The following is a 25,978-nucleotide window of genomic DNA, read 5'->3' on the forward strand; positions in this document are numbered from 1 at the left end:
GATCATGCAACTATTTGTATTTTTTTTTGGACCATTGATATAATTTGATTTAAATTAAATATATGTTTACTCTCCAAATCGATTTGATTATTTGAAACACTTGAATTTTAATTTTTTTTTTTTTAAAACAGTTTTTGATGTTTGAAAGCACGCTCATAGTCCAAGATATGATTAGTCTAGAGAAATTTACTTCGATTATAGAACATGTTTTTTTTTTTTTTTTTGTAAATAATTTCATAAATATCATAAAACTTACATGTAATAAAATTTAGTTTTGAAGACCAATTATTGAACTTACAAATGATGGTAACAGTAGTAAGGAGAACATGAATTGAATATTGGTCTTTGATGGTAAAAGTAATAAGGGGAACATGAATTATAGAACATTAGTGTTTGGTTAAGGGCGAATAAGCCAAGCGTCACCAGAGATGTAATAAGTCCCTAAGAAAGGCTGAGCTTCTTCGTCTGTCAATACCCGGGCCCATGGTACTCTTCCAGTGAAATTAGCTCCCGGTCCACTGCATTTGTATTCTCCATAATACACTCTCCTGTAAATTGTAATTCATTAATAGTAAAGATTAGTTAAAAGGAAAACAATACAAATACATTGAATTTTTTTAGAATTGTGCGCAGAATCATACCTACACATATATAATAAAATGTAAAAAATAAAAAATTAGCATCAATGTGAGTATATATATTTATAGACTTACGAATGGCGGGTAGGATCGCCCCAGTCACTCCAACCTTGGGGGAGAACAATAGTGTCCAAGTAGGAGTAAGAGAAAACAACCCTAGAATAGTCGCCCCATGCTCTTCCCAGGTAAACCCCTCCTCCTCCACTCCTAGTCCCTGTTACCTTACTGTCTTTGAACGAAAACCCACTTTCCAATGTTGCATTTGTCCGCTTTTGAGCTGTCACAGACGTCACCTTCTTTCCTATTGAGTTCAAGTGGCAATTCTACATACCCCCCCACCCCCACCCACACATGCATTACAATGTAAAGAAAGAATAAGAATGGTCTAGTCACGGTTATATAAATCCTTGAAAAAAAAAAAAAAATCAAAAATATAAAATTTACTCAAAATATACAATATAATGTAAGTATTTACTCCTAGAGTGGGCCTACAACAAAAAGATTATATTTACACTATCAATCTAAAATTTTGGGACAACTCTCTCTATGAAATATTAGGTTACCATATTAGTAAGGCCCATATGCTGATGTTCTTCATACAAATATTAAAATAAATAAAAACTAGACTGTTCAGTTGGACCCATGAAACCCTCCATGGGCCTTATTCAAATAATTCAATCTTTTTATTTTGTTGGTCTGCATGCATAGATCCATGGGGAAAAAAAAATCAAAGCGATCAGATAATTATAGTTATATATATTTTTTCATATTTCCTTCAAGAAAACAAATATAACAAAATAATATGGTTACAATTATTGAATTTATTTATTAAGAATTTACACAGGGACTTATGGGCCCAATTAGACAGTTTAAGCTGTGGTAACTTAGAAGTGCCTATCTTTGTTACTTGTCAGGACTACCATAGTAGAGGGGGCATTTTCTGCTATTGTTTTTGTAAATTGAATGGGTGACAAAAGAATTTGTGATAGCATGGTTGTGTCTATTGAGAAATACATTTGAAATAACATTCCAAATGAGGTTTTTGTGTATCATTTTCAACATATGAAAGTTGTAGGAGCCATTTGTAAATCAAATTTGCAAGAAATATTTGATTTTCGTTTTCAACTTGTTTTAATGATCAATTAGGGTACAATTCATGTGTGATTTTAGGTAAGTTTGGGTAAGGCATATCAAGTGTCCTATGGTAAAAAGAGTAGTGGAATAGGACTGACTGACCTCATAAAGGGACTGGCCATAGCCAAAAATGAAATCAACCGAGCCTTGGATGAAGCAATTATTGAAATAGTGAAGGCCCTTGTGATCATAAAGGGTGTCTTGAGCACCATAAAAACTGCAGTTATAAAATGCAGCCTTAGTCCCTGATATCCTTAGCGCCACTGCTTGCCCTCCTGCAAATCCATCCTCATGCGCTGCTGTGTTCTGCATTACCCCCCACCCACATAATTTAACAGAAAAGCCAAACACCAAGAATTTATGCTCAGAATTTTATTCCCAAAATTAGTAATGTACGATTCAAATTTAACTTTTGTATGTTGAATCAATGAATCCGAACCATACATTGAAATTTTTGAGTAAAAATTATGTGTATGTAGGATTGTAGAGGATTTAATGATGTAGAGATCCAAAAAAAAAAAAAAAAAAGAGGGGTCCATAAGCCTAATTTGTTGTGTTGTGGAAACTTTGCAGTTGTGAGATTTGGCTTGGATTAAAGCCATGAAGGTTCTGAATTTCTTTTCTGAAACCCGTGATCTCATGAATGTGTAGTTCTTATGGACTCTGAGTGATGCCAATTTTGACTGTTTTGGTCTTTTGGAAAGATTCAGGCAGCAGGGGAATGTCTCTCTGTCTCTCCTTATGCCATCAGATACAACAGTCCCTTCTTGTGAGCCATAAATAAATTGCTGTTGGATATGCAATAAAATGCGGTCAAGGCAACATTTAGTTACAGTAATGTTATCCTTAACACAAACAAAATCAAATTATCTTATTATTAATTGAATTAGTTAAGTATAAACATGGACGACAGTTCTTTGGTTTGTATTAGAGCATCTCTAATGAGTTTGTTAGGTAGTGTCATAGGTTAACTTACGAAATTCAGTTAGTAATTTTTATTTTTATTTTTTTGTATTTTTAAGTTGTGTTTGTAGTAAAAAGTTAGTGTCATACGTTAAATTTTGTGTTAGATGTAGAGAAAGTGAGGAAAAAGGGAGAGAAAGAGAGTGAGGGGGTAGAGAGAGCGAGAGAGAAGGGAGAGAAAGAGAATGAAGAGGATGGACACCACCACATTAATAAGGAATGTGTGATCTCCGACGTAGAAAAAAAAAAGTACGTCTAAATTGGCTAGATAATGGCCACCACCACAGGTGCACTTACCTCAAACTTCATGTTGACAGCCACAAAATAATTGGCATCAATGGCAACAGTGGCACTCTGGAAGGTCTTCAGAGGCCTTCCATCTATTCCTGTCACCGACGCTGTGTCATTCCCTGTAATTGTTGGCTGATCACTTCCACTTGATTCCCCTATAAATGTCACAAATGGCAATGTTCTAGGCACAGCAATCTTTTCCCTAGAGAGTCATCCACATAGTTAATAGTACATTTCCCAATTTCGAATCCTAACACAAAATTCACCAAATCTAAATTTATGTCATGTCCAAAAAAAAAAAAAGTATGTACATATACCTGTAAACACCTGGTTTGATGAACACTATCACTCTTCTGGTGTTGTGCAATGGAATGCTGTCAATGGCTTCTCTGATGGTCTTAAAATTTCCCGCTCCATCTTGACTGACATTGATTGTTACTTTGTTCATCTCAGCATTCCTTAGCTTTGTATCAAGAACTAATTTGCTACCAATTCCTCCTGGTGGCGCTCGAGTTGTTGATTCTGCTTCCAAACTAGTCTTCTTCCGAAAATTATTGACATGCCAGGATATCCATTTGTGGTAGTCTGCTTCTCTCTCCAGATTCAGTGAATAAGATTCTAGAGACAGACAGGACAGGGAGAGAAGGAAGAGAATAGCTTGGAAATGGGGCTTTGAAGCCATGGGAGTGTTACCAGTAATGTATTATGGTTGCAAGAATATGGAATAAAATACCAAAGTTGGCACCTTAAGTAGCAGACCAACAGACCAACTTAGAAAATGACATTCTCTGTGACTATATATAGTTGCTGTGAAATAAATATTATTGTATACTACCACGTTCCCCCAGTCACTTTGAAACTTCATATTCTAAAGTTGTGCTGGAATTTTAAATTTGGAGAGAGAGTTATAAAGAGAATGACAAAATAAAAAGACATGTGACTGAAATACCACTACAAAAAAAATTTTGGAGGCTAAAATTTAGGGACAAAATTATTTTTTAAGGATCAAATATTTTTGTTACGAAAAGTGTCTTTATTATATTTTTAGCAACGAAAATTGGACATTAGTGATGAATTATTATCTTTTTTAGATCAAATTTTTTGCCTCAAAAAACAAACTATTTTGAGATCAAATTATTTTGTCTCTAAAAGTGTATTTATTAGTGACTTTTCAAAATTTTGTCGCTAAAAGCCTTATTTTTGACTTTTCGGAACGGCTTTTTAGCAACTACCCTCACGACGATAGAAATTGATACTTAAATGTCTTTTGTAACAAAATTTTCACTTTTAGAGACAAAAAATTTGATCTCTAAAACTCTCTTAGTATGTTGTAGTGTACGTTTTTGTCATTTTTTCTTCTCTTTTTTTCTTTTTCTTGATAAATCCCTTCCAAAATCATACATTCAAACAAAGCCTAACACTTCCCATGTAAAATGAATTTTACTGACTGCAATACTATCAATCTGAAATAAAAGTTATGTGAAAGCCATGATTACTATAATTATTGTTAATAATGAAGATTGAAAAATCTGTAATATACAATAAATTCTCATTGTTATTCATGAGACTTTCAAATTGACATGAAGATTATTATTGGTCTATAGGATTAAATGATGTTACTTGTTTGATGAAAGCTACAATTAACTCACTCACATCATAGGATTAAATGATGTTACTTGCCAACAATACCACTTCCCTCTTAGGCCTATAAATTATGTGAAGTGGTTCACTAAATGGACCCTCAATTTGTAATGTGGAACAAGCTTCTAGATCGCACTGTGTCTTTAAAGAGAAAAAGATAGAGAGCTATTTGCATTGAGCTGGATTCCATTTACATCTGATATTGCTTGTTATGTAGAGAGACCCGGGGGGGGGGGGGGGGGGGGGGGGGGGGAGGGAGTTGCCACTGAATGTGGATGTGGTGGGTATGGTGTGGTGTGGTACGGGAATACCCCACACGTTATCTAGTTAGTGGGAGATAGAAGTTAAATGTTAGTAGTAGTAGTAATATAGTACATGTCAATGCAGCTCCTCCACGGACCACTGTGGACCATCCTAGAAAAAACAAACAAAACAACAACTAGAATTAGTAATTCTCAATTAAAATAAGAGCATTGCAGGTAGGCAGAGAGGCTGACTAGCTTTTTAGGTTACTAAATATTAGTATAGATATGGTCTCCATCTTCATGAATGTGTTACACTATTAGTCTAATTATTTAGGCCAACTACACTAATCTTCATCAATGTGAAAGTTCAAAAAGGAGTCTAACAACTCAACAGACGAAATCATCCAATCACAGATTCTTATTCAAAGCATTCCAACTAATTAGTTTAAGGCAATATTCTTTACTTTTCTTTTGTTTTTCCCCACTATTTTTCTTTGATTGCATAATGTCTTTTTATCTCAAAACTAGTATGAAATTAAATGTGAGAAAATTAGCATAAGAAAAAATATAAAATGTAATAATTTTTTACTATATTAAGGTTAATTTATTCTATATAACAAGCTGAGCTAATAAGAATGAGGATCTTACTAATAAGTGTCTATGAAGTATAGGAAAAAGACTACAAAAAAATAAGAAAAAGACTACAAAAATATTTGAAAAATATAAGACATTTTTTTTATTAAAATCAGTGCACTTTTTATTAAAATCAATACACTTTTAAACTTTTCTTAACATTTTCTAAATAATTTTCATGTCAATCCTAATATTATACGATGCTTATGGGACACTAGTTAGCATTTGGATAATAATAATAACAATAACAACAACAACAACAACAACAATAATAATAATAATAATAATAATAATAATAATAATAATAAAGATCTAAAGTGGTAATTCCTAATTAATAACTAGCTTATTAAGTTGACTGGACCTTCCAAATAACCTTTTATTATTGAAGAAAAATGTTAGAGATCTCAAATATTTTATCAAATGTTTTACATGAGTATTAGACCCATACTATGTGGGTCTCATAGAGGTCCCACACCTAGTTGGCCACCACACCTTCCTTAGGGCTTAGTCCCAAGGAGGTCATGGGTTAAATTCCCCTTAAGGAGTTGAATTAAGGGTGTGCAAGCACTTGGGTGCTTTGCTAAGGGTGGAAAGATTTTCTCCCATGTGTGCTAATCCAACAACTAACAATTAACATTTGCCGATCAAAAATAAAATAAAATATATATATATATATATATATAGGTCTCACACCACATGAGACATTTTGTAACAACCCCGACTCATGATTAACATTAATCCATGATTAATTATGCCTGACAGTAATTAAGGAGGAATTCTGAATTAATTTGCATGTGTGTGTTGCATTATCTGTGTTTATATCTGTTTAGCGTAGGAAGATCTGTCCATGTTTTAGTTTCGGTTTGCGAATTGAAGGCTTTATCGGCATCTGATTCGGAAATTGGCTTGATTTATGTGTTAATTGGAATTTTTAGAATTTTATGGTAGGTTCAATTGAAATCCGATTCGGAACGATTAAATTAGATTAATTTAATTTAATGTCTATTTATTTGGCCTTATTTAATTATACTTCCACTTAAGCATACATAAGGCTTATACACCTCATTTGAGCCTTTTGTTTTCTTACCATCTTTGAGCCTCCAAGAGAAAAACGTGAGAGAGAGAGAAGTAGAGAGTGGGAGTTGAGGTCAAGCTTGAAGTTTGGAAGAATTGCTAGGGGGACTTGGGGGATTGCTCAAGAATATCTCTAAACTATAAGGAATTGAGAATCTTAGGTAAGAATTTTAGCCTCTAGTTTTATAATTTAGTTGATTAATGCATGGGATCAAGTGAGATAGGTGGATTGTCATGAGAATTGAGCTAAAGATTGGAATTGAGAATAAATTTATGTTTGCATGTGCATTTCATGAAGTTTTGAAAGTGTTTTCAAAGAATTCCCTCATACATGTATTGAATTCACTCTAATTTTGGGAAAACAATGAGTTTTATGTTGTTTGGTAACACTTGATCATGTTTTGAGAAGCTTTAGTTCAAAGAAATGCATGCATGTCATGTTCATGGATCATTCTTGAGTTTTAAGTTGAATTTTGTACAATTGGCATGTTATTGGGCCATGATTTCTTGAAATGATCCTTAAAACATGTTGTGAGTTTCTATGAGTTTCCTAAAGTTTGGCCAAAACGTTGAGTTTTGAAATGTTTGGTTTGAGTTTGAAGCTTTGAGATCGAATCTGGAAATTCCTGATTTTGCATTCACGCTCGAGCGTATGAGTTCACGCTCGAGCGAGCACTCTGAGCACATGCACTTCCGCTCGAGCGACGCGAGTCATGCTTGAGCGTGAAATACATGTACCCAGAAGTTCATATGTTTTACAGTCCGCTCGAGCGAGGGAAGTCATGCTCGAGTGAAGGTCTAAGTTTCACGCTCGAGCGGAGGTTGAGCATCCGTCGAGTGTGAAAATCATGCATCGAGTACTTTTGCCAAAATTGACAGTCCGCTCGAGCGAGGGAAGTCACGCTCGAGCGGACCTTCACTTCTTGCATGTTCACTCGAGCGAGGAAAGCTACGCTCTAGCATGGACCTTGTTTTCAGCAAGTTTTGAAAAATATTTTCAAGTGTATTTTTGCATCCGCATTCCATCTTAGGCATTCATAGGCCATGATTAAGACTCCATAATGAGGTTAAAGGCTAGAAACACGTTAAGAGCAAAGAAAGTAAGTTATATATAATTCGAAACAGTGTTTCAAGTGTGTTTTTGTTATGTGTTCGTGTAGGTCACGTGCCATAAACCGTTTGATTAATCTGCTCTTTCTGTCTACACCCGAAGACAACTGTGAGTAATAACTTAGTAAAGTTATATTCAACTTTATTTATTTTCTGAATAATGAAATAAGATCTGTTTTCTGAAATGTTATATTCTGTACAATGAATGATTCTCCAATTTTTGACAACGTATTCGTGGCATCCTTAGCATCATGTGATATCTGTTAGCTGTTACCCGGTATCAGAGGTTCCATTATGGAACTTATTATGTCTGTCATCTGTTACCCGTACCGGAGGCTCCATCATGGGGCTCAGCATGTTTATTCTCTGTTACCCGAATCCGGAGGTTCCTTTATGGAACTGGTTATTCATAACCACTATATGTTCTGCATCTGTTCTGTATCTGTTCTGTTAGCGCTAATGGATGTGCCACGTATGATTAAGCATGAACTCTGATTTCTGTATTTGATTTGAACAAGAATATGAATATGAATCTGTTTATGAATCTGAATTATGATTTCTGAATCTGTATGAACTTCATTCATTAAAACCCTTTACTCTGTTATTATTCACTGGGCTTCCGCTCACTGTTTATATTATGTATGTAGGTGAGCTAGCACGTGATCAGGGCCAGAGTTGACAGCCTATGTTTTAGTTTTTGTCAGCCAACCTTTGCGCCTCCCGAGGAGGTTCCGGATGAAGTCTAGTTTTGTGGCTATTTTTGTAATCATTATTAGACTATGTTTGTTTGTTAAGTTGTGAGCGATCTTTTTGACATGTACGCCTAAGTGTGATATGTAACTATTATGTCTGTTGGCTTCACTCGTAAATTATAAAAGTTTCAAGCTATTCTGTCCCATATATGTCACCACAGCTCATTGGACCTCGTATATTTTGTATATTTGCTTCCACAGCCCGTAACTATATGTTAATCTGTCAAGAGGCCTTTGGTAATCCAAGGATTACTGGCTGGTTGCGATACTAAACCCATAGAAGCGGATTTGGGTCGTGACATATTTAGTAAAATATTTGATAAAACATTTGAAATCCCTAACATTACTCATTATTGAATTGATGACTGAGCAAACACTTTTCATCCAATGTATCTGAAATGGGACCGCTAATCTTGTCAGTTTTGTTTTGTTTTTCCTTCCAGTGGATCTGCCTTTTATAGCTTCTAATAACTTTTGTAAACAAAATTTTGACTAGATATTTTTAGGATAAATTATCAATAGGTCTTAGTTTTGAAATTTATTATTTATTAAATCTTATTAATAAATTTATTAAGTGATAAACTTATTCTCTCTTGTTTTTATGAATAAATTTATAAATTTATCAATAGAATCTGTAGGTAAATAAATCTAATTAATAGGACTGATTGGTAAGTGTCTCATTTTCTTATTACAAGACAGTAGTAGAATTCACATTAATAATCTCATTTATATAACGAACATCAATGAATATGAAAAATACTATATGCCGGGAATTTGTCTTTCAAAAATTATTTTGAAAGCAAGGTGTATGTTGTAGACTTAAAACTATTGAGCAATGTTAAGGACTCTAAATAAATTACTGGAGTAAGTATTTTATACAATACTCAAGTGTGATATGAATCTCACACTTAGGTAAGTATTGTGCAGAATATTTGATAATTTATTTAGAATTTTTAGTATTTTTTTTTTGGTTGTAATTTTTTGTGATATATATGGTCCATTGATATAATTTTTTGAATATGTAACATTATTGAATAAACATATGTGAGACTCACAACTAGTGTTAAAAGGTGAGAAAATTTGATAAAATATGAGATTATATGTAGTATTTTTTGTACACGTAAACCCATGCCTTCGAATTTATTGATAATAAAATTAAGTAAAAACCTAACTTATGTATTCCTTTGTTCTAAACTGTTTGTCTATTTTCCGCGATCATGCTTTTTAATTAGGTCAATAAATAATATTTTTTGTAAAAAAAATATTCAAATTATTTTCCACAAATTAAGAGCTGTCAACTAATTTTTATAGTTTCAAAATCATAGAAAAAAGAAGGGAAAATTGCAAATCAGTAGTGTCTTCCCAAAATATTTGCAAATTCATAAAAAAAAAAATTATGATTTTAATTATTAAAAAATTAATAAAATACACCACTAATTTGAATTATTTTTTATTTTTTTATTTTTTTTTTGCAAACTTCCACTGAATTACAAATTTTTCAAAAAAATAAATTACAACATAATTTTTTAAGATATATGAAATAATGAAAATAGACCAACAATTTGTGACGGAGGTAGTAGAACATTTTCTAGCTTGTAACTACAATCTTATGTTCTTTGAAAAATGGCTACAAGCGGACCAATCTACCCCCTGAAATTTCTGTCAAAATGAAGAGTAAAATTATTTTTTCAAATCCTATCCTTTATAGGATTATAATAAAAAAAATTCATTACATCATCCAATAATAGAAGGCTCTGTCTCCTATCATTTCAAGTAATATTAGGAATTATTTAGAATGATCTAAATTATAATCCAACAACTAACAACTAACATTTATCAATTAAAAAAATATATATCTATATAATAAGGCACAAAGCTTTTTAAAAAATGTATCAAAATGTATGTGAGATACATTTTGATTCAAGGGCTAAGATCAATCCCAAATATATATCAATGGTTGGGATGTATTTGATTCCCGCCCAAACACGCTCTGCTCTCTCTCCCACGCCTACCAAACACGCCTGCCTCTACCCAAACGTTATCCTCAACTCCCTCTCCCTCTCTCTCTCTCTCTCTCTCTCCCTCTCCCTCTCCCTACTGTGCTTCACAACCGATCTGAGATCAGATAGCATTGCTGAAGGAGGTCATCAATGGCTGAGATGTGTTCGTTCCGATCACATGGCCCATTCAGTAGTTCTCGCCTCGCCGGCGTCGGCGCTGCCACATCGGATTGATGGAAAAATTTCCAATTTCCAATTTCCAATTTTTCTTTTCGACTTCTTTGGTTATTGATTTGTTGATTTTGCAGACTTCTTCCTCCTGAAGTGCTTCTGTGGTTCTGTGGTTTCTGCTTCTGTGGTATCTGCTTCTGTGGTTCTGTGGTTCTACCTCCTGAAGTGCCCAAACTTCTTCCCAAGAATCGCCTTCTCTCTGAAGTAAGTAATTAGGGTTTAAAGAAAATGGAGTGGAATTTGGAGACATGTTTTCAGACATGTTTTCTTTGCAGACATGTTTTCTTTGATTTTGGTTTTGAATTTCGCCTTCTCTCTGTGTTGTCATTAGGTGAATCTTTTTTATTTTGGTTTTGAATAGAAATTTCCTTTGGTTCTGTCATGAAAGCAAAGAAAGAGTTGATTTGATCAAAATCTTTTATTTTATCCAAAAAAAAGTTGATTCGGATCAATGATCACTGGGAAGGTCTCAAATTTTGGAATTTCAGACAAATTGGACCAGGGCAATGATTGTGGATTGAGGAGGGGAAGTTTAGTTTATTTTAGGGTTTAGTTAGATTGACTCTCTAATTGTAGGTAACACAGTTTTGGGTTTTTGCTGTTATTGAGTGTTTGATCTTCATTGGGGAATGTTCTAAGGTAATAGTTTATTAATTTATTTATGTTTTTGAATGATGTGGATAATACACAAGTCTAAAAAAGATTACGTAAAGAATAAAAATTAACAAAGAATTCATTTTTCAAATTTGCTCATAATATATAGCTTAGAATTGTTTATGTTCGTTTTTTTATGGCCCAAAAGAATATTTAGAAAATGGGGGGAAAGGCTCAAAAATAAATTTTGTAAGGAAAAAGTGCAATCCGCAAACTGCTCGCGAACCGTACTTGCACAAACTGTAAACTATACTATGAGCGATTGTAGGTTTACTTTTCCCAAACCGCAGGCCATTGGACTCATGGGTCCAACCAGCAGTTCGAACTGCTCAAAACCAATCCGTGAGCACCCAGTGTTTTATGAGAAAATTCACATTCCAGTAGATCAGTTTATGAGAAAATTTGATCAGTTTATGAGAAAATTTGATCAGTTTATCAGTTTAAAGAAAACAAAACACTTTTGATGGTATCATATATTTGATAATTTTTGATGGTATCATAATTTATATTTCACATTTCACATTTCACTTTTGATGGTATCATAAATTTGATAATTTCACATTCCAGTATTTCACTTCCGAAACACTCTGAACTATCAGCAGCAGCAGGAGAATGGTGGTTTTTCTTAGGGGTGTGGGAGTGAGTGTTTAGAGAGATGGGAAATTGGGTTTAAAGATTCATTACATCTCCTTTCCCACCTTTTTATACCCACCTTCAAATTCAAATACCCACCTTCAAAACCCACCTTCAAATTCAAACCTTCGATTCCCTCTCCCTTCAGATCCGTAGCGTTCCACTCCAATCCCACCCCAAATTCCGAATTCTTGCCGAAGAAAACCCCTGTTTCGCCTCTCTCTCTCTCTCTCTCTCTCTCTCTCTCTCTCGCATTCGGTGTTTCTCTGCTTCTGTTACTTTCTCGGAGTCGTGTGAACAGGTATGTTCTGTTTCTCTGCTTCTGTTTCGCGACCTTTTCTTGAATTTCTAAATTCTATGGCTTATTTGGTTTCTGTTTTAGTCAACCAACACTCACCCCCTCAAGAATTCCAGTTTCTTTTTCAGTATGTGTACTTTTCTGATAATTGAAAGGTAAATTGGGTTTTTTTAGGATAGCGAGTATGATTTTATTTTATTTTATTTTTTAGTTTGTAAAACTTTTCTTTTTTTTCTTTTTTTTTTTTAATTTGCTGCTCATTTATTGCTGTCAAAATTTTGAACTTTGTGGCTCATCGCATTCAACATTCCCTTCAAAATTTTGTGTCAGACCCCTTGAAGAATCAACATTAATACAGAACTCTCTCTCTCTCTCTCTCTCTCTCATACCCTCAATCTTTATTGTTTTCATCTTCAGTAATATCATAGCTTCATTCAATTGAAATGTGTGAAGAGAATAGTCCAAGTACAAATTAGAACAAGAGACACTCTAGGTTATACAACAGTTTTGCTTCTGGGTACTGAATAGTGAAGACCGAATTTGCTTTGATGGGTGTTCTTCTAATGAATTTGTTTTTTTTTTTTTTTTTTTTTAATATCAGCTGCTTATGACAAGGAAGGTTTCAACTAAATTTAGACGTTTTAGGCATTTTAATCGGATGTGTATTGCTTATTTTTGAAGTAACTGGGTTTGATTTCTATTTGTTGCTTGAAATTGTGAAGTGGGAAATTTAGGGGAAATTTATGTTCTTCTCGGATTCTCTTACCTTTTCGGGAAGAAAGCGGGGATGAAGAGCTTTCTGTTCTTCCTAGGCACACCAAAGTTATTGTAACAGGAAACAATAGAACAGAACAAGGTGTCGTCAAGAAGGCTGTTGGTCTTGGTGGTTGGCATTGGCTAGTAATTTTCTTTTTTACCTTTACACCACTTTATCCTCTACTCATTTGACTTTAATCATATCATTGCTATTTTAAATTCTTTTGCCAAGTCACATTATTGTTATCTTTCTAGCTTTTTCAATTTCTAAGGCCTGTGGTGCTCTCTTGCTAGGTGCGATTCCTGAGTTTGAGCTCCTATTTCCCTTCTATTGAATGTAAAGAAATAGAAGTGAAAATCATCCAAATTTAAAATTTTGTTTTCTCACTAACCATCTGTATTATCAAACATATATCTATATAATAAGGGAATAGGGTTTTTGCTGTTCTATTTGTGCATTCTTATACCAATTTTTATTTATTTATTTTTTTATGTAGCTTATGGGTTTGGATTTAATTTTTTAAAAAATTTTGGGTCTGAAAGTATCATGATTGGCAATGAACTTTTACTTTGTTCACTTATTCTTTATTTTTATTTTTATTTTTCCACAAATTTAATATCCCAATACAACATCAAGGAACCGGCAAGGACTGCTAAATATGTAGCTGAAGTGTTATTTGGGGTTAGACCCAAATGTTTCTCTGCTGAATGGAACCATTAAGAGCACTACAATTTATATATAGAAAAATTAATGTGGTTTAAATTCATTATGGTTGTAGTCTTCACATTACCTAGAATCAATTTGCATATTGATTTTGTATGCATGTTTTTCCGATTTTTATGCGTACATGGAATTACTGTCGTATTTAATTTAGTTTTGGGATCTTTCCAATTATATAACTCTCCATAAGAAAATGATGTTTTATTTAAATTTATTATTAGCAACACATTTAATTATCTATTTCTTGGCGAATTTTAATTGAAAGAACAAGAATTTTGTTTACGAAAGATAGAGGGTAACTCTTCTAGATTAATGTTAAAGACTTGCACTTTGGAATTTACAATTCATTTGCAATGACATCGCAATGGAGTTGAGTTACATGATTGAATTTGTAATAAATCAAAAGTTAATATGTAATTTGTCATATCATTACATATAAAATTAGAAGAGATTGTTTTTTATTGGTGTGAATTCTTTTTCCAATTATTATTATTATTTTGTTTGTTTGTTTGTTTTTTTTTTTTTTTGGGACGTATACATTGACCACTTCCCATCATTTCTCCCCTTATTTTATTAAGGGTAGCTCTAATTTAATGGATAAATAAAAAATATTGGAAATAGCATATTAGTTGCTTTTTAAGAACAATAATTAAGAAATTGAGGTGATTCACTTACAAAGTGGCTTATCAAATAATGTCAGCTACTTCATACGTTAAAAAATACTAAGAAAAATAATATATAGATCAAGAATTCAAACACAAAACAAATGTTAATAAAGTAATGTATGTTTTAAATTCACTTCACATGTGAATTCGACTGTAACCGAGTTAAACCACACACTATTTTTTTAATTTTTTAATTTTTTAATTTAATATTCTAATTTTTTTAAATTCACTTCACGGGTACACGACTGTAACCGAGTTAAATTCACTCCCCTTATTTTTTTTTATTTTTTTTTGATATACTATTTAAGGCTATATTTGTTTGGTATACTACATAATTTCTCTTAAGTAGTTTTATGAAAAATCATCTAACCTTTGTAGGTCGATTGATTGATCCTGAACATTTTTGGCTATTTGATCACAACTTTGAGACATTTTTCATAAAACATTTTTATGATCGTTAACATTTTTGCAACACATAGACTGTAATATAAGAATTTTATTAGATTGTGCCTTCAGGCACGGGCAATCTCTGTTATTTTTTAAAAAGGTGTTATTTTTAAAATGAAACTGGTATTTGATGAATCTTTTTTCTCTTTGTTTCACTTTTTCAGGTTGGTGATGATATACGGATGATGATCCAAGTTAGGTTTTTTTTCCAATCAATTTGTTTCGTATGAATAAAAATTTCAGCATCGACAACCACCCTCCCTTCGAACTCGCAGTCGCAAGGTTCGATTTCTGCCTCTCCCCTTTCGTAGATCAGTTTATTACTTCTTTTAATTAATTTCAATAAATTTCTTGATTTCTAATTTCGTAGATCAGTTTATTGCATTCCAGTAGATCAATTTATGGCTATGTCTGGTTTGTCTATATGGTTGCAACACCACCACCGCTGCTCATCATCACCACTGCCGCTGTTGATGCAAAACCCACTTCATGCTCAAACAGAATGTGTTCAAGGAAAGCTTCAAGTAAAATTCTTCAATACTTTGAAATAGACCACAGCTCTATTCATACTTTTTTTTATTTTTTTATTTCTCAATCAATAAGTAACTAATTATAAATACGAAAAATATTTATATTATCAAACAAATCACTAACTCATACTTTTGTACAGTATTATTACTATTTTTTTTAAATAAGTTTTAAACATCCAATACAGACTCAACACAATGTATGCTACAACACTATGGATTGGGAATTAGATCACAGTGAACATTTTGAGTTGTGTATTGTATGTGTCTGTTTGAACCTACATGGAAGGAAGCACATGCGAATTTGGGACAGTGACTGCATACCCTTTCTCTTTCTTTTGATTTTTTAAGTATCTACTGTATTGTTCTGCATGCTAATTTTGTAATTAAGTTCTGATGTCAAACTTAAACATTTCAATTGACTTAAACCCACTTCATATTGTATTGTTTTGCATGCTACATCCTTTCAATTTTCTCCCACAAAAGCACCCTGTCACAATTATATATATATATTTTAATCTTAATATATGTATTCCTTGCCTTCTATAGCTCCTACAGTATTACCTACACTTCCTTCACTGGGACAAACTTCATATATTATACCAAGGGATTGTTGATAGTGTATTATTTGCTTCTTTTGACAGTGGCATATATTCTTCAACCTTGAATAGATTTAATTTTTTGAATTGGATATTTTGATGGCTATACTAGAAATGTATCAATGTGCTCTATCTTCATTTATTTATTTTTTTGAATTAATGATTGAAGACTGAATAGTGATCTTTGAAACATAAACTTGATACGGAGACCTGGCCATAATGCAAATGAAGATGTTCACTCAGTGAGGAAATCTACAGCAGGTCCGCATTGGAATATGAGAAATATGGGATTTGTTACGCTACACTAGATGTAAATTATAGTATTTATGGTGCATATATGGTGGTGAAAATCCATTAGAAAAGGAGATTGTAAACTTAAGACCAGGGAAAGCTTCGAGTAACTCACTTAGAGATCAATTAAAATTTGTTATTTAAAATATTAACATATAGTTCTGGGAAAGCTACTGAAGATTAAAGTTGGTTTTGTTGGTTGTTGTTTATGTTGGTTGTTGATTTACTTGATAGATAGTATAAATTTGTTTTGTTTTTTTGTTTTTGTTTTGTGGCATAAATTTATGTTTGGACTTTCTAAATAATAAATGGTGAACTTCAAAATACTTATGATTATAACGAATTTTGATTTTGGTTTTAATTTGAATTGGATACTTTGATGATGGTTATACTAGAAATGTATCAATGTGCTCAATTTTCGTTTATTTATTTTTCTTAATTAATGATTGAAGACTGCATAGTCATCTTTTAAACATAAACTTGACATGCAGATCTGGCCATAGAGCAAATGAAGATGTTCACTTGATAGTGAGGAAATCTCCAGTCCTCGATTTCTGCCTCTCGAACTCGGCTCGCAAGGTAGTCCTCGGTTTCTACTTCTCCCCTTCTCTCTCTGTTGGGCTGTGTGTTTTTTTTATTATTGCGATTTCTGATACTGTTTGGTTAATTTTAGGTTTTTTTTTTTGAGTTCATCGTGTCCTGCCTCTCTCTTTCTCTTTCTGACGGGCTGTGTCTATTTTTTAATTGTATCTACATATGAATAATTGCGATTTCTGATGTTGTTTGGTTAATTTTAGTGGTTTTTTTGAGTTCATTGTGAAATTCGATTATATTTGATTTGATGTTATTGTTGTTGTTTATATTCATGTTATTGTGTGTACAAATTTTTCCTCGGAAAAAAGTACCCATAAAGTGCCTTCAATTTATAAATGTGGTTTCACACAATCACAGCACCTTCGATCTTCCTTACCATTGCCAGACTTGGCTTAGAGAATGAGATTCAATTATTATGGTGTTACCCTCCCTCCGAAATTTCGACAATTTTTATTTTATTTTTAACAGGAAATTTCAACATTGTCGAGGAAGCATCATTGTATCAGTGAAGTTTTGGTTCAGTTCTTATCCTCGAGACAGTAAGTCTTCGCTCTCAGTTTTTGGATTTGATACATTGATTTCAGTAAATTTCTTGATTTCTAATTTATCTTATTTGAAATATTGCATTCCAGTATAAAAATTGTTAATTTCTGTGTTTGATATTAAAGATTTAGATTTTGTAACAATTTCATCTGATGTAAAAATGTGAAACAACACAATTTCATTAAGGAAACAAGTCACCAATTCCTTTGTTGTTTTTCAGCTATGTTAACTCACAATTTCATTATTCTTTTTTGTTTTCCTCAAAGATGTTTGGTTCATAGAATTGTACAGCATTTGCGGATAACAGGGTATTTAACAATTCTTCCAAATTTGAGTTTGAATTCCCAAACGAGGCACAACTCTTGATAAAACAATGTAACCAAGAACAATAAAATGGCTGCATCATCCACAAAATAAAAATTCAATGATATGATCAATTTTTTTTAATATGATATCACCGTGATATTAATTTTTTTTTTTAACGTCCAATGCCCATTTACAAACGAGTAATAATGTGATAAGTAAATTTGTTTATCTTATCATCATCCTTACATTAGTGGAATGGATCCCAATCATTAATTCAATTTGTTTTTATGGGATGATTGATAGTGGTATCATGGCTCAACACAATTCATATGTTGCACATATTGTTTTATAGTTTGGCAACTTAATTTCAATAGGACTTCTAATATAATATATCCTTTTAGTCATGGGGGAACCAAAATTTAAAGCTTAAATAAATAAAAAAAAAAAAAAAACTATCCATGCATTCTTCTTTAATTGAATTGTCATTTGTGCTTCTATTTTATTGCACTTTTCATCAGGTTTATTTAAGAAAATTAATTCCATGATTGTATCCATAAATCCTATATCACATCTCTCTTGCTTGCTTTGTATCACATCTCTCTTGCTTGCTTTGTATTTTAAAGTGCGTAGGTTTCTTGATTTCAAATTTAAAACTCTCTCTCTCTTTTCTCTCTCAGCTTTTGTTGTTTCCTTCTTTCCCCCATCAGAGCTCACTCCGGTAAGTTATTTCTCTCAGATTTTGTTGTTTCACTCCTCTCCTTCTTTCTCTTTCAGCTTTTGTTGCCCTCCGTGAAATTTATAATTTTAAAGTTGCCCTTTTGTTCTCTATTCTGTTTAAAATATGTAGAAATTCAAACATGTCTACAACTCCAGATATTGATTATTCTTTGTTTTTCCTTTTTCCCTCCCGTTTCTGCCTCTGCTACATTAATTTTGTTTCCTAGCTCTTTGATTTACACATTATGATGAGAAGGTAGACCAATGTAGCTCTTTTTTATTTTTTAGATAACTAAATGAAGAATTATGTTCGAAATCAAAATTACAGCGCGGATAGGAAGTTGACTGACTGGAATACAGGGAGAAACTAAGCCTGGGCGCAAAACACTTCTCCTGATGATGGTTTATCAGACAGACTTATGCCACTGGGACACCCAAGTATGTGTTCCATCAATGCAATGGTGTTTTAAAGTGCGTAAGTTTCTTCATTTTTCATTCAAAAATTTTGAATATGATTCAAACTCCAAGGTTTATTTGGTAGCACATTGTTGTTCATTGTTGGTTTTCAAATAATTTCTTCTTCCATGTGTTTGTTTTTTTTATTTTTTATTTTTATTTATTGAGTTGGCCTTCCATGTGTTTTGTATTAGCCACAACTGGTTGCATATGTAATGCTTGATAAAAAGGTTCAGTTAGAAGGATCATTTGCTTACATATGTATTATCATGTGCAACGTCTCCTATTTGGAACTCTAGAACCTTTGTACACTTGAGAAAAGTCTAATATCTATATTCAAACATATTATTGTGATTTGTGAATAAGGTACTGCAAGTCCAAGGAAAAATCAAACACTGAATTTTCATTATTGATGAGTTCGTTTTTTTAACTTTTACATTTGATTCATTATTTCCAGATTTATAGATGTTCATTTAGGTAATTTTTGTGTAGTTAGTTCAGTTTATAGTTGTAGCAAATTTTGAAAATATTTCTCTTATATTTGGTTAGAATGGTTTAGATAATTCCAACTAAAAAGTGAAGCGTTGAGATTTTTTTCACTCTCTCACTATTTCCATTTCTCTCTTCTTTCTCACCATACCTCTTCTATCTTCTATTGACTCTTTCTCTTCTTTCCCTACACCTACAACACTGCTGTTCACCCCTAAGCCATCACCGACTCTGTTCGCCTCACATGTGCCTCCTCTGCATCCCCTTCATTCCCTGCTAATGATGTCGCCACCAGTGGCAATGGATGCCTCCCAAACCTTTTTTTTTTTTTTAATCTTTTTCCCATTTGTATCCTTTTTCCCATTTGTTTTCTTTACACCATGCTTTTAGGTACGGGCATACACTAAATTTTCTTTACACCGTGCCTCCCAAACAATGTATGATGCTAAATTTTCTTTAGGGAATTGACCCACAATGCCTAAAATATTGTTCTGTTGCTATACATGGTGTAATTGGTATTGTTTATGCATTTGTATTTGTTGTATAGGTACTTTAACTCATTGCAGAGTGAATGCTTTTCTGCCTGTTTCCAATCTGATGTAAATATGGTCATTTCAGCACCAACGGGAAGTGGAAAAACAATATTTTTTGAGCTTTGCATTTTGAGACTGCTCTCAAGGTTCATCTCTACAGAGGGAAGATTTATTCACTTAAAGCGAATGCTTAAAACAGTAGGCTTTCTACAATTTTGTATATGAAAATTTTTTAGATGTTTATTTAAACACTGAAAAGTGTAGAAGATTATTGATTTCACACCTACAGATGTTCTTTATTTCATTAACTTTGTATTGTTGGTTGGTTTTGGGAATAAACTCTTCATGTTGTGGAAGGAATTTTGTTATTATTTGATTTATATACAGATATATAATATATTTTTAGGGTCTATTATACCTTATTGTCTGACTGATGAGGTCTATTATAATTGTTAAATCCATAATTGCTTCAACAGTTGAAATCTTTTCCTGTATGCGTTCACATTTATCAGTGATTAGAAAAGGGATGTACCTTACAAAACATTTACAGTAGTATTTAGTCCTTACATAGGTGTTTTCATGATTTTATATATCTGTTGTGTTACATAAGGTTTGAACAAAATATATATGGTCTCTCTGCACCATTAGTAAGTTGTTGTACTTGATTTTTTCTTATTTCCATGTGGAGTAGATTGTGCTGAGAATACATTTTTTAAAATCTCATGTGACCATGTAGGCAAGTTAAATTTTTTTTTTCCCCTATATTTTTTCTCATGTAGTTTTGGGTTTATAATTTGCAAAGAACTATTACAATGTTAAGTTGTGGCAATAGCACTAGCAAGTGTGCAGCTTGGTGTTTAAAATTAATTTTTTTAAAATTACAAAGTATTGGTTGGTGTGTATTTCAATTTTAATTTTTTTATAGATTATAGAGCACTGGCTGGCATGCATTGTTTGATATTCAATTTTAATTTGATTTTTTTTTTTTTGTAATTGTCAAGCATTGGTTGTGCATTGTTTGGTGTAATTTTTTTTGGATTATTGTGTTAACAAATGTACAGTATCTTTGGTTTGTGCGTTTTATTTTGTATCTATAATTTTTTTTTTTTTTTTTTTTTGACTTGCTTGGTAAGGATGCTTTTATTTTTAATTTTTGTGTTGATATGAAGTTTATGCTTTAGAGTCATAAAGTTTGTTAATAAAATCAAAATGTTTATGATTGAATTACTTGCCGTACTTTAAATAGTTGATTAGGAAATGTTTATTTTCAAGTTTTTTTTTTAAAAAAAAGAACTTTTCAAAATTAACCAGACCTTGATTTATATTTTGACTTTAATTTTTTAGCAACAAATAGAATAAATTATATTTTAACCCAACAATTTTATATTCAATTACATTTTGATTTTATCATTATTTGCACCGTGCCTTTAGGCACGGGCATACGCTAGTATATATATATATAAAAGTCTCATATTATATGAGACATTTAATAAAATATTTGATAAAACATTTAAAATTCCTAACATTCCTCATTATTGAATCAATTAATGAGCAAACACTTTTCATCCAATGTATCTGAAATGGGACCGCTAATCTCGTCAATTTTGTTTTGTTTTATTTTTCCTTCCAGTGGATCTGCCTTTTATAGCTTCTAATAACTTTTGTAAACAAAATTTTAACTAGGTATTTTTAGAGTAAATTATCAATAGGGCTTATTTTTGAAATTTATTATCTATTAAATCTTATTTATAAATTTATCAAGTGGTAAACTTATTCTCTCTTATTTTTATAAATATATCAATAGAATCTGTAGGTAAATAAGTCTAGTTAATAGGACTGATTGGTAAGTATCTGTTGGCTACATATTTTGTATAAGTCAATTACAATTCGACGCGTAGCAGAATAAGAGTAATACAGGAAGACTATTCAAGTCTTCGATCATGATCGTACACGTGGTGGTTAGTATTGGTTATTACGAGATCTGAGTAGCATTGGATCAACAAAGAGATGCAAAGTGATGTGGCTTCAACAGTTATTCACATTCAAATTCAAAATTAGGAGAGAAACCTAACTGCAAGTGATGGCATAGTGGAGCTAATTATAAGGCAACATGATCAGCGATCATGGAGGAGCAGTTCGACGGTTGGAAATGCAGTTCGATGGTCATTCTTGAGAAGTATAAATAGTAGAGAAGGCTCCAGAAAAAACCCCCAGACTCAGATCCAAAAAACCAGTCTTATTCTACTTTATTTCTTTTCCAGTTTTACATTTCCTTTTCTTTACATTTCTGTACTTTAAAATTCCTGCACTGCACTTCGTTCATAGGAGTAGTTTCAAGTAGATTATTGCTGTAAACCTCTACGAGGCTGAGTTTGGATCATTGTAAGTTTTTCATTTTAATGAAATGCTTCAATTGTTCTTCATTTAATTGTCATTTGCTTAATTCTCCTAAATCAAGCCACCAGTAAAAGTCCTCTTCATTGAGACTAAAAAGAACTAAAACACAATCGTCTAATAATTGGTTGGCAATTAATTTTCTATAAGGACTGATTGATCCTTGTTGGCACGTTCATAATTACAAAAGTAACATTCGAAAGCCAAAAAGCCAACATATATTTTTGTCATGCCCGGTGGGACTAATTGAAATGGCTAAACGTAGGAGACAAGGAGAAAATGAACGCCTGGAAGAAGTCGTAGAAGGAGAGGTAGAAATACCTAATCTAGAGGATAATGTGACAACACATCCTGTGGAGACACCAATTCTATCAGAACCTATGGTCAAACAGACCAGCACTTCAGAACAAGTACCACATGTTCATAATATTGGACGAGACCAAGGAATTGGACCATCCACTGTTCCATCTACTCAGCCAATAAATCCATGGGGTGGCCTAGTAGATGCCGTGAGACAGCAGTTAATGAACACGATGGAAAGGTGAACAACATCATTTTTGGATCGAATGAATAACCACCAACTAACAAACACAAGATACAAGGAGAAAGTTTCAAATGTTCCTCAGCAAAGATTGGCTAGAGATAAACAACCTATGCAAATTAATGGACATTCTAATAGTCAAACTAGTAATCAAAACTATGAAAGACCATCACCTCAGTCTTGGTACGAACCTATTTCGAGGCCTATAGCAGGTCAAAATGCCTCAGTACTTAATAGTGAAGCCATGCAAATTGGTGGATCTGGCCCAATACAAGAAAATGGCATAAGAATGGCTCCAAATCCCATGTTTGAAGCCATACCCGGCAAGAAGGGGTTCACTAATCCCTTATTCGAATTTATACCCGGGGGTTGGAAGGTTTTCTTACAAATGGAAGAGACACAACACCTGTTCCAGCACCTTTCGCAGGTCCTTTCGCAAGACAGGCTCAAAGGGGTTACCCACACCCCTAACAACAACCTGCACGACAGGGACAACCAGTCCCAAATATACCACCTTATGGACCAAGAGGACCACAGGCACAAGGTTGTCCATCAAATCCTGTGTTTGTCCCTCCAGTAACGATTCAGCAGGCACAAAATATGGTCCCTAGGGACCAAATTGCTGATATTGTTAGAGAGATGTGTGGACCGATGGCTCGGGAGGTCCAGACTCTTGTGTATAGGAAACCGTACCCAGAATGGGTAGATAGGGTACATGAATACCCAAAAGGTTTTAGGATACCAGATTTTGCCCTTTTTTATGGGAATGGAAACCAGTCAACAGTGGAGCATATTGCTAGGTTTGCTGCTCAATGCGGTGAATTCACTAATAATGACTATATGAAGTTAAGATTATTCCCAAATTCTCTAACTAGGGGAGCATTTGTATGGTATATTAACCTTACACTTGGCTCTATCCAAACTTGGCAACAAATGGAAGAGGCATTTCATGCTCAATTCTTCCAATCGGTGCTAGAGGTTTCCATGGCAGACTTGGTAAGATTGAGTAAAAGGCCTGATGAGAAGGCTACTCAGTTTATTGCCAGATTTAAAAGAGCACGAAACAAATGTAGGGTCATCCTACCAGAGCCAGAATTCGTGAGATTGGCTCAAAATGGCTTAGAGTTTAGGCTTCGAAAGAAGTTTGACTCGATTGAGTTCAGAGACTTAGTGGAACTAACTTATAAGGTGTCTAGGTATGAAGCATTACTAGAGGAAAAATAAGATCGAAATAATGCATTGTACAAGACATATTATAGAGATCCTAATTATGAGATTGATGCAGTAGAGATTGTGGGGAAAGAACCTGTGATCTGTGAGGCATAAATTCATAAGGATACAACAATTGACCAGCAGTTTAAAAAGAAAGACCTTCATAGGAAATACTCTTTCGATTTAACTAAGGCAGATGACATTTTTGATCATTTGCTTGCGGCCAACTTCCTTAAGTTACCAAAAAGAGTCAAAATTCCATCTCCAGATGAACTTAAAGGAAAAGTGTATTGTAAATGGCATAATTCTTGGTCTCATTTGACTAAAAACTGTATTATTTTTCGAGACAGGATCCAAGAACAAATTCGGAAAGGAAGTTTAAAATTCCCAACTAAAGCAGATAAAGCCATGGGGATCGACAGTAACCCATTTCCAGAAATTAGAGAGGTGGCAGCCAATGTCATTATGTCAGACTTCCAGAACTTGTCCTTGAAAGAATCGGAAGAAGTCAATGGGCAGATGCATGTTGCCAACCAGACAACTATCAAGAAAGACATTGGAAATCTACTAGCTATTGGACAAGGTTTCTCACACCAGAGGGAAGACTCTGATGAAGAAGCACTGGATGACGATTCTTTAGAGGTAGTTGTAATGCAAAGGATGTGTCCCAGGTGTAGACTGAGCTGTAAGTGGTTGAAAGGGCTTCCAATTGATGGGAAACAGTATTTCAAGGATGTGCAGAGGCATCCTAAACCAACTAATGCTTATAACAAAAGGCCATACCCAACTAGTGTTAGGCAGCAGCCATTAATGGTTGAACCAACAGCTGATAGAATGCATTCTAAAGGCAAGAGGCCTTTATATGAGTCCAGGCCACCTAATTATTACCGAATGGAGAGCAGTCATCCTGAAAGGGGACTGGAGGAGGGTTCAGTTTATGGGATCAAAGCCAGAGATTAGCCCCCTAGACCAGCCTCACGAAGGACAGAAAGTGGCTACCTTCATCAAAGGCCTAAGTTAGGCCCAAAACATGAAGTCAGGGCCAAGCAGTAGCCTTCACAGCCGGCTTCGAAGATGGCTTCGAAGGAGGAAATAAACAGTTCAACAGCTGAGTCAGTAAGTTCGTGGGTACTTGGAGTTCCAGATTGGTTTGTGATGCAGAACAAACCTAGGGAAGTGTCTACCCAAAGAGATGTTATTGGAAACCAAGGTAGGATGGTCAAACCTCCTTTGGTGGCTCCAAACAATTGGGTATTGCTTAGACACCCAAAAACAAAGGAACCAGATATGGTCCCCGTAATTTCTAGGTCACAAAGGAGGAAGATTCAGCGTAGGTACACTCAGTTCCAGAAAGACCTGAAAGAAAGTGGAGAAAGCTCTTCATTGGTCTAGACAAAAGGAAAGAAGAATCCAAAGTCAAACCATACTCCAAAACCAACTCTACAAGACAAAATGGGTTGTAGCAGAGAATAATTGGCCAAAGTTCACTTTGAACTAAAAGCCAGAGAGAAATCCAGTCTAGCAGGATTGGAGAAGGCTTTGATAGAGAGTGATAGCGAGACAGAAGAAGAAGTTGGCCTAGGCCAAAAGAAAGAAATGGTTGAGAAAGAAATGTTCGAAGCCTTCATGGCTGAATAGATGTTTTCGGTTGAAAAGCCAGTAAAAAAAGATCATTCGAAGGAGTTTGTTAGTAATGAAGTGCTAGAATGCAGCAAGGAAGATGGTTCTGAAGTAACTGAACAAGGTGGCCAAGAAGAGAAACAGGCACAGCCAGCCATCCAATTTGGCTCATTTCCTCCAGTATCAGTGAATATGGTACACATACTACCGCATGAATTCCAAGCTGGAGATGAGAACCAAGAGGGTCAAGAAATTGACCCAATTCTAGTC

General features: G+C 33.7%; 2 protein-coding genes and 1 long non-coding RNA gene across 3 annotated transcripts; 2 read left to right on the plus strand and 1 right to left on the minus strand.

Moving 5' to 3' along the window:
• Positions 1 to 212: 212 nt before the first annotated feature.
• Positions 213 to 3,854, minus strand: LOC114288824 (putative pectinesterase 53). Its single transcript, XM_028232414.2, has 5 exons — positions 3,344 to 3,854; positions 3,033 to 3,228; positions 1,875 to 2,078; positions 714 to 961; positions 213 to 548 (listed from the first exon to the last, which is right to left on the minus strand). The coding sequence occupies exons 1-5, from the start codon at positions 3,706 to 3,708 to the stop codon at positions 398 to 400; spliced, it is 1,164 nt and encodes a 387-aa protein (XP_028088215.2). The 5' UTR covers positions 3,709 to 3,854; the 3' UTR covers positions 213 to 397.
• A 5,522-nt stretch (positions 3,855 to 9,376) lies between these two features.
• On the plus strand, positions 9,377 to 17,431 carry LOC114298161 (uncharacterized). The gene is made up of 10 exons (XM_082905311.1): positions 9,377 to 9,393; positions 10,790 to 10,916; positions 11,289 to 11,351; positions 11,996 to 12,300; positions 13,020 to 13,197; positions 15,051 to 15,168; positions 15,257 to 15,410; positions 16,221 to 16,273; positions 16,795 to 16,882; positions 17,366 to 17,431. The coding sequence occupies exons 1-6, from the start codon at positions 9,377 to 9,379 to the stop codon at positions 15,114 to 15,116; spliced, it is 756 nt and encodes a 251-aa protein (XP_082761437.1). The 3' UTR covers positions 15,117 to 15,168; positions 15,257 to 15,410; positions 16,221 to 16,273; positions 16,795 to 16,882; positions 17,366 to 17,431.
• A 993-nt stretch (positions 17,432 to 18,424) lies between these two features.
• On the plus strand, positions 18,425 to 20,356 carry LOC145807815 (uncharacterized). The gene is made up of 2 exons (XR_014351229.1): positions 18,425 to 18,934; positions 19,956 to 20,356. It is a non-coding gene; the product is annotated as an uncharacterized LOC145807815 (long non-coding RNA).
• Positions 20,357 to 25,978: the final 5,622 nt, after the last annotated feature.

This window comes from Camellia sinensis, chromosome 14 (assembly GCF_055761805.1).
Source record: "Camellia sinensis isolate YWXY chromosome 14, ASM5576180v1, whole genome shotgun sequence".
In the NCBI taxonomy this organism is placed as follows: Eukaryota; Viridiplantae; Streptophyta; class Magnoliopsida; order Ericales; family Theaceae; genus Camellia; species Camellia sinensis.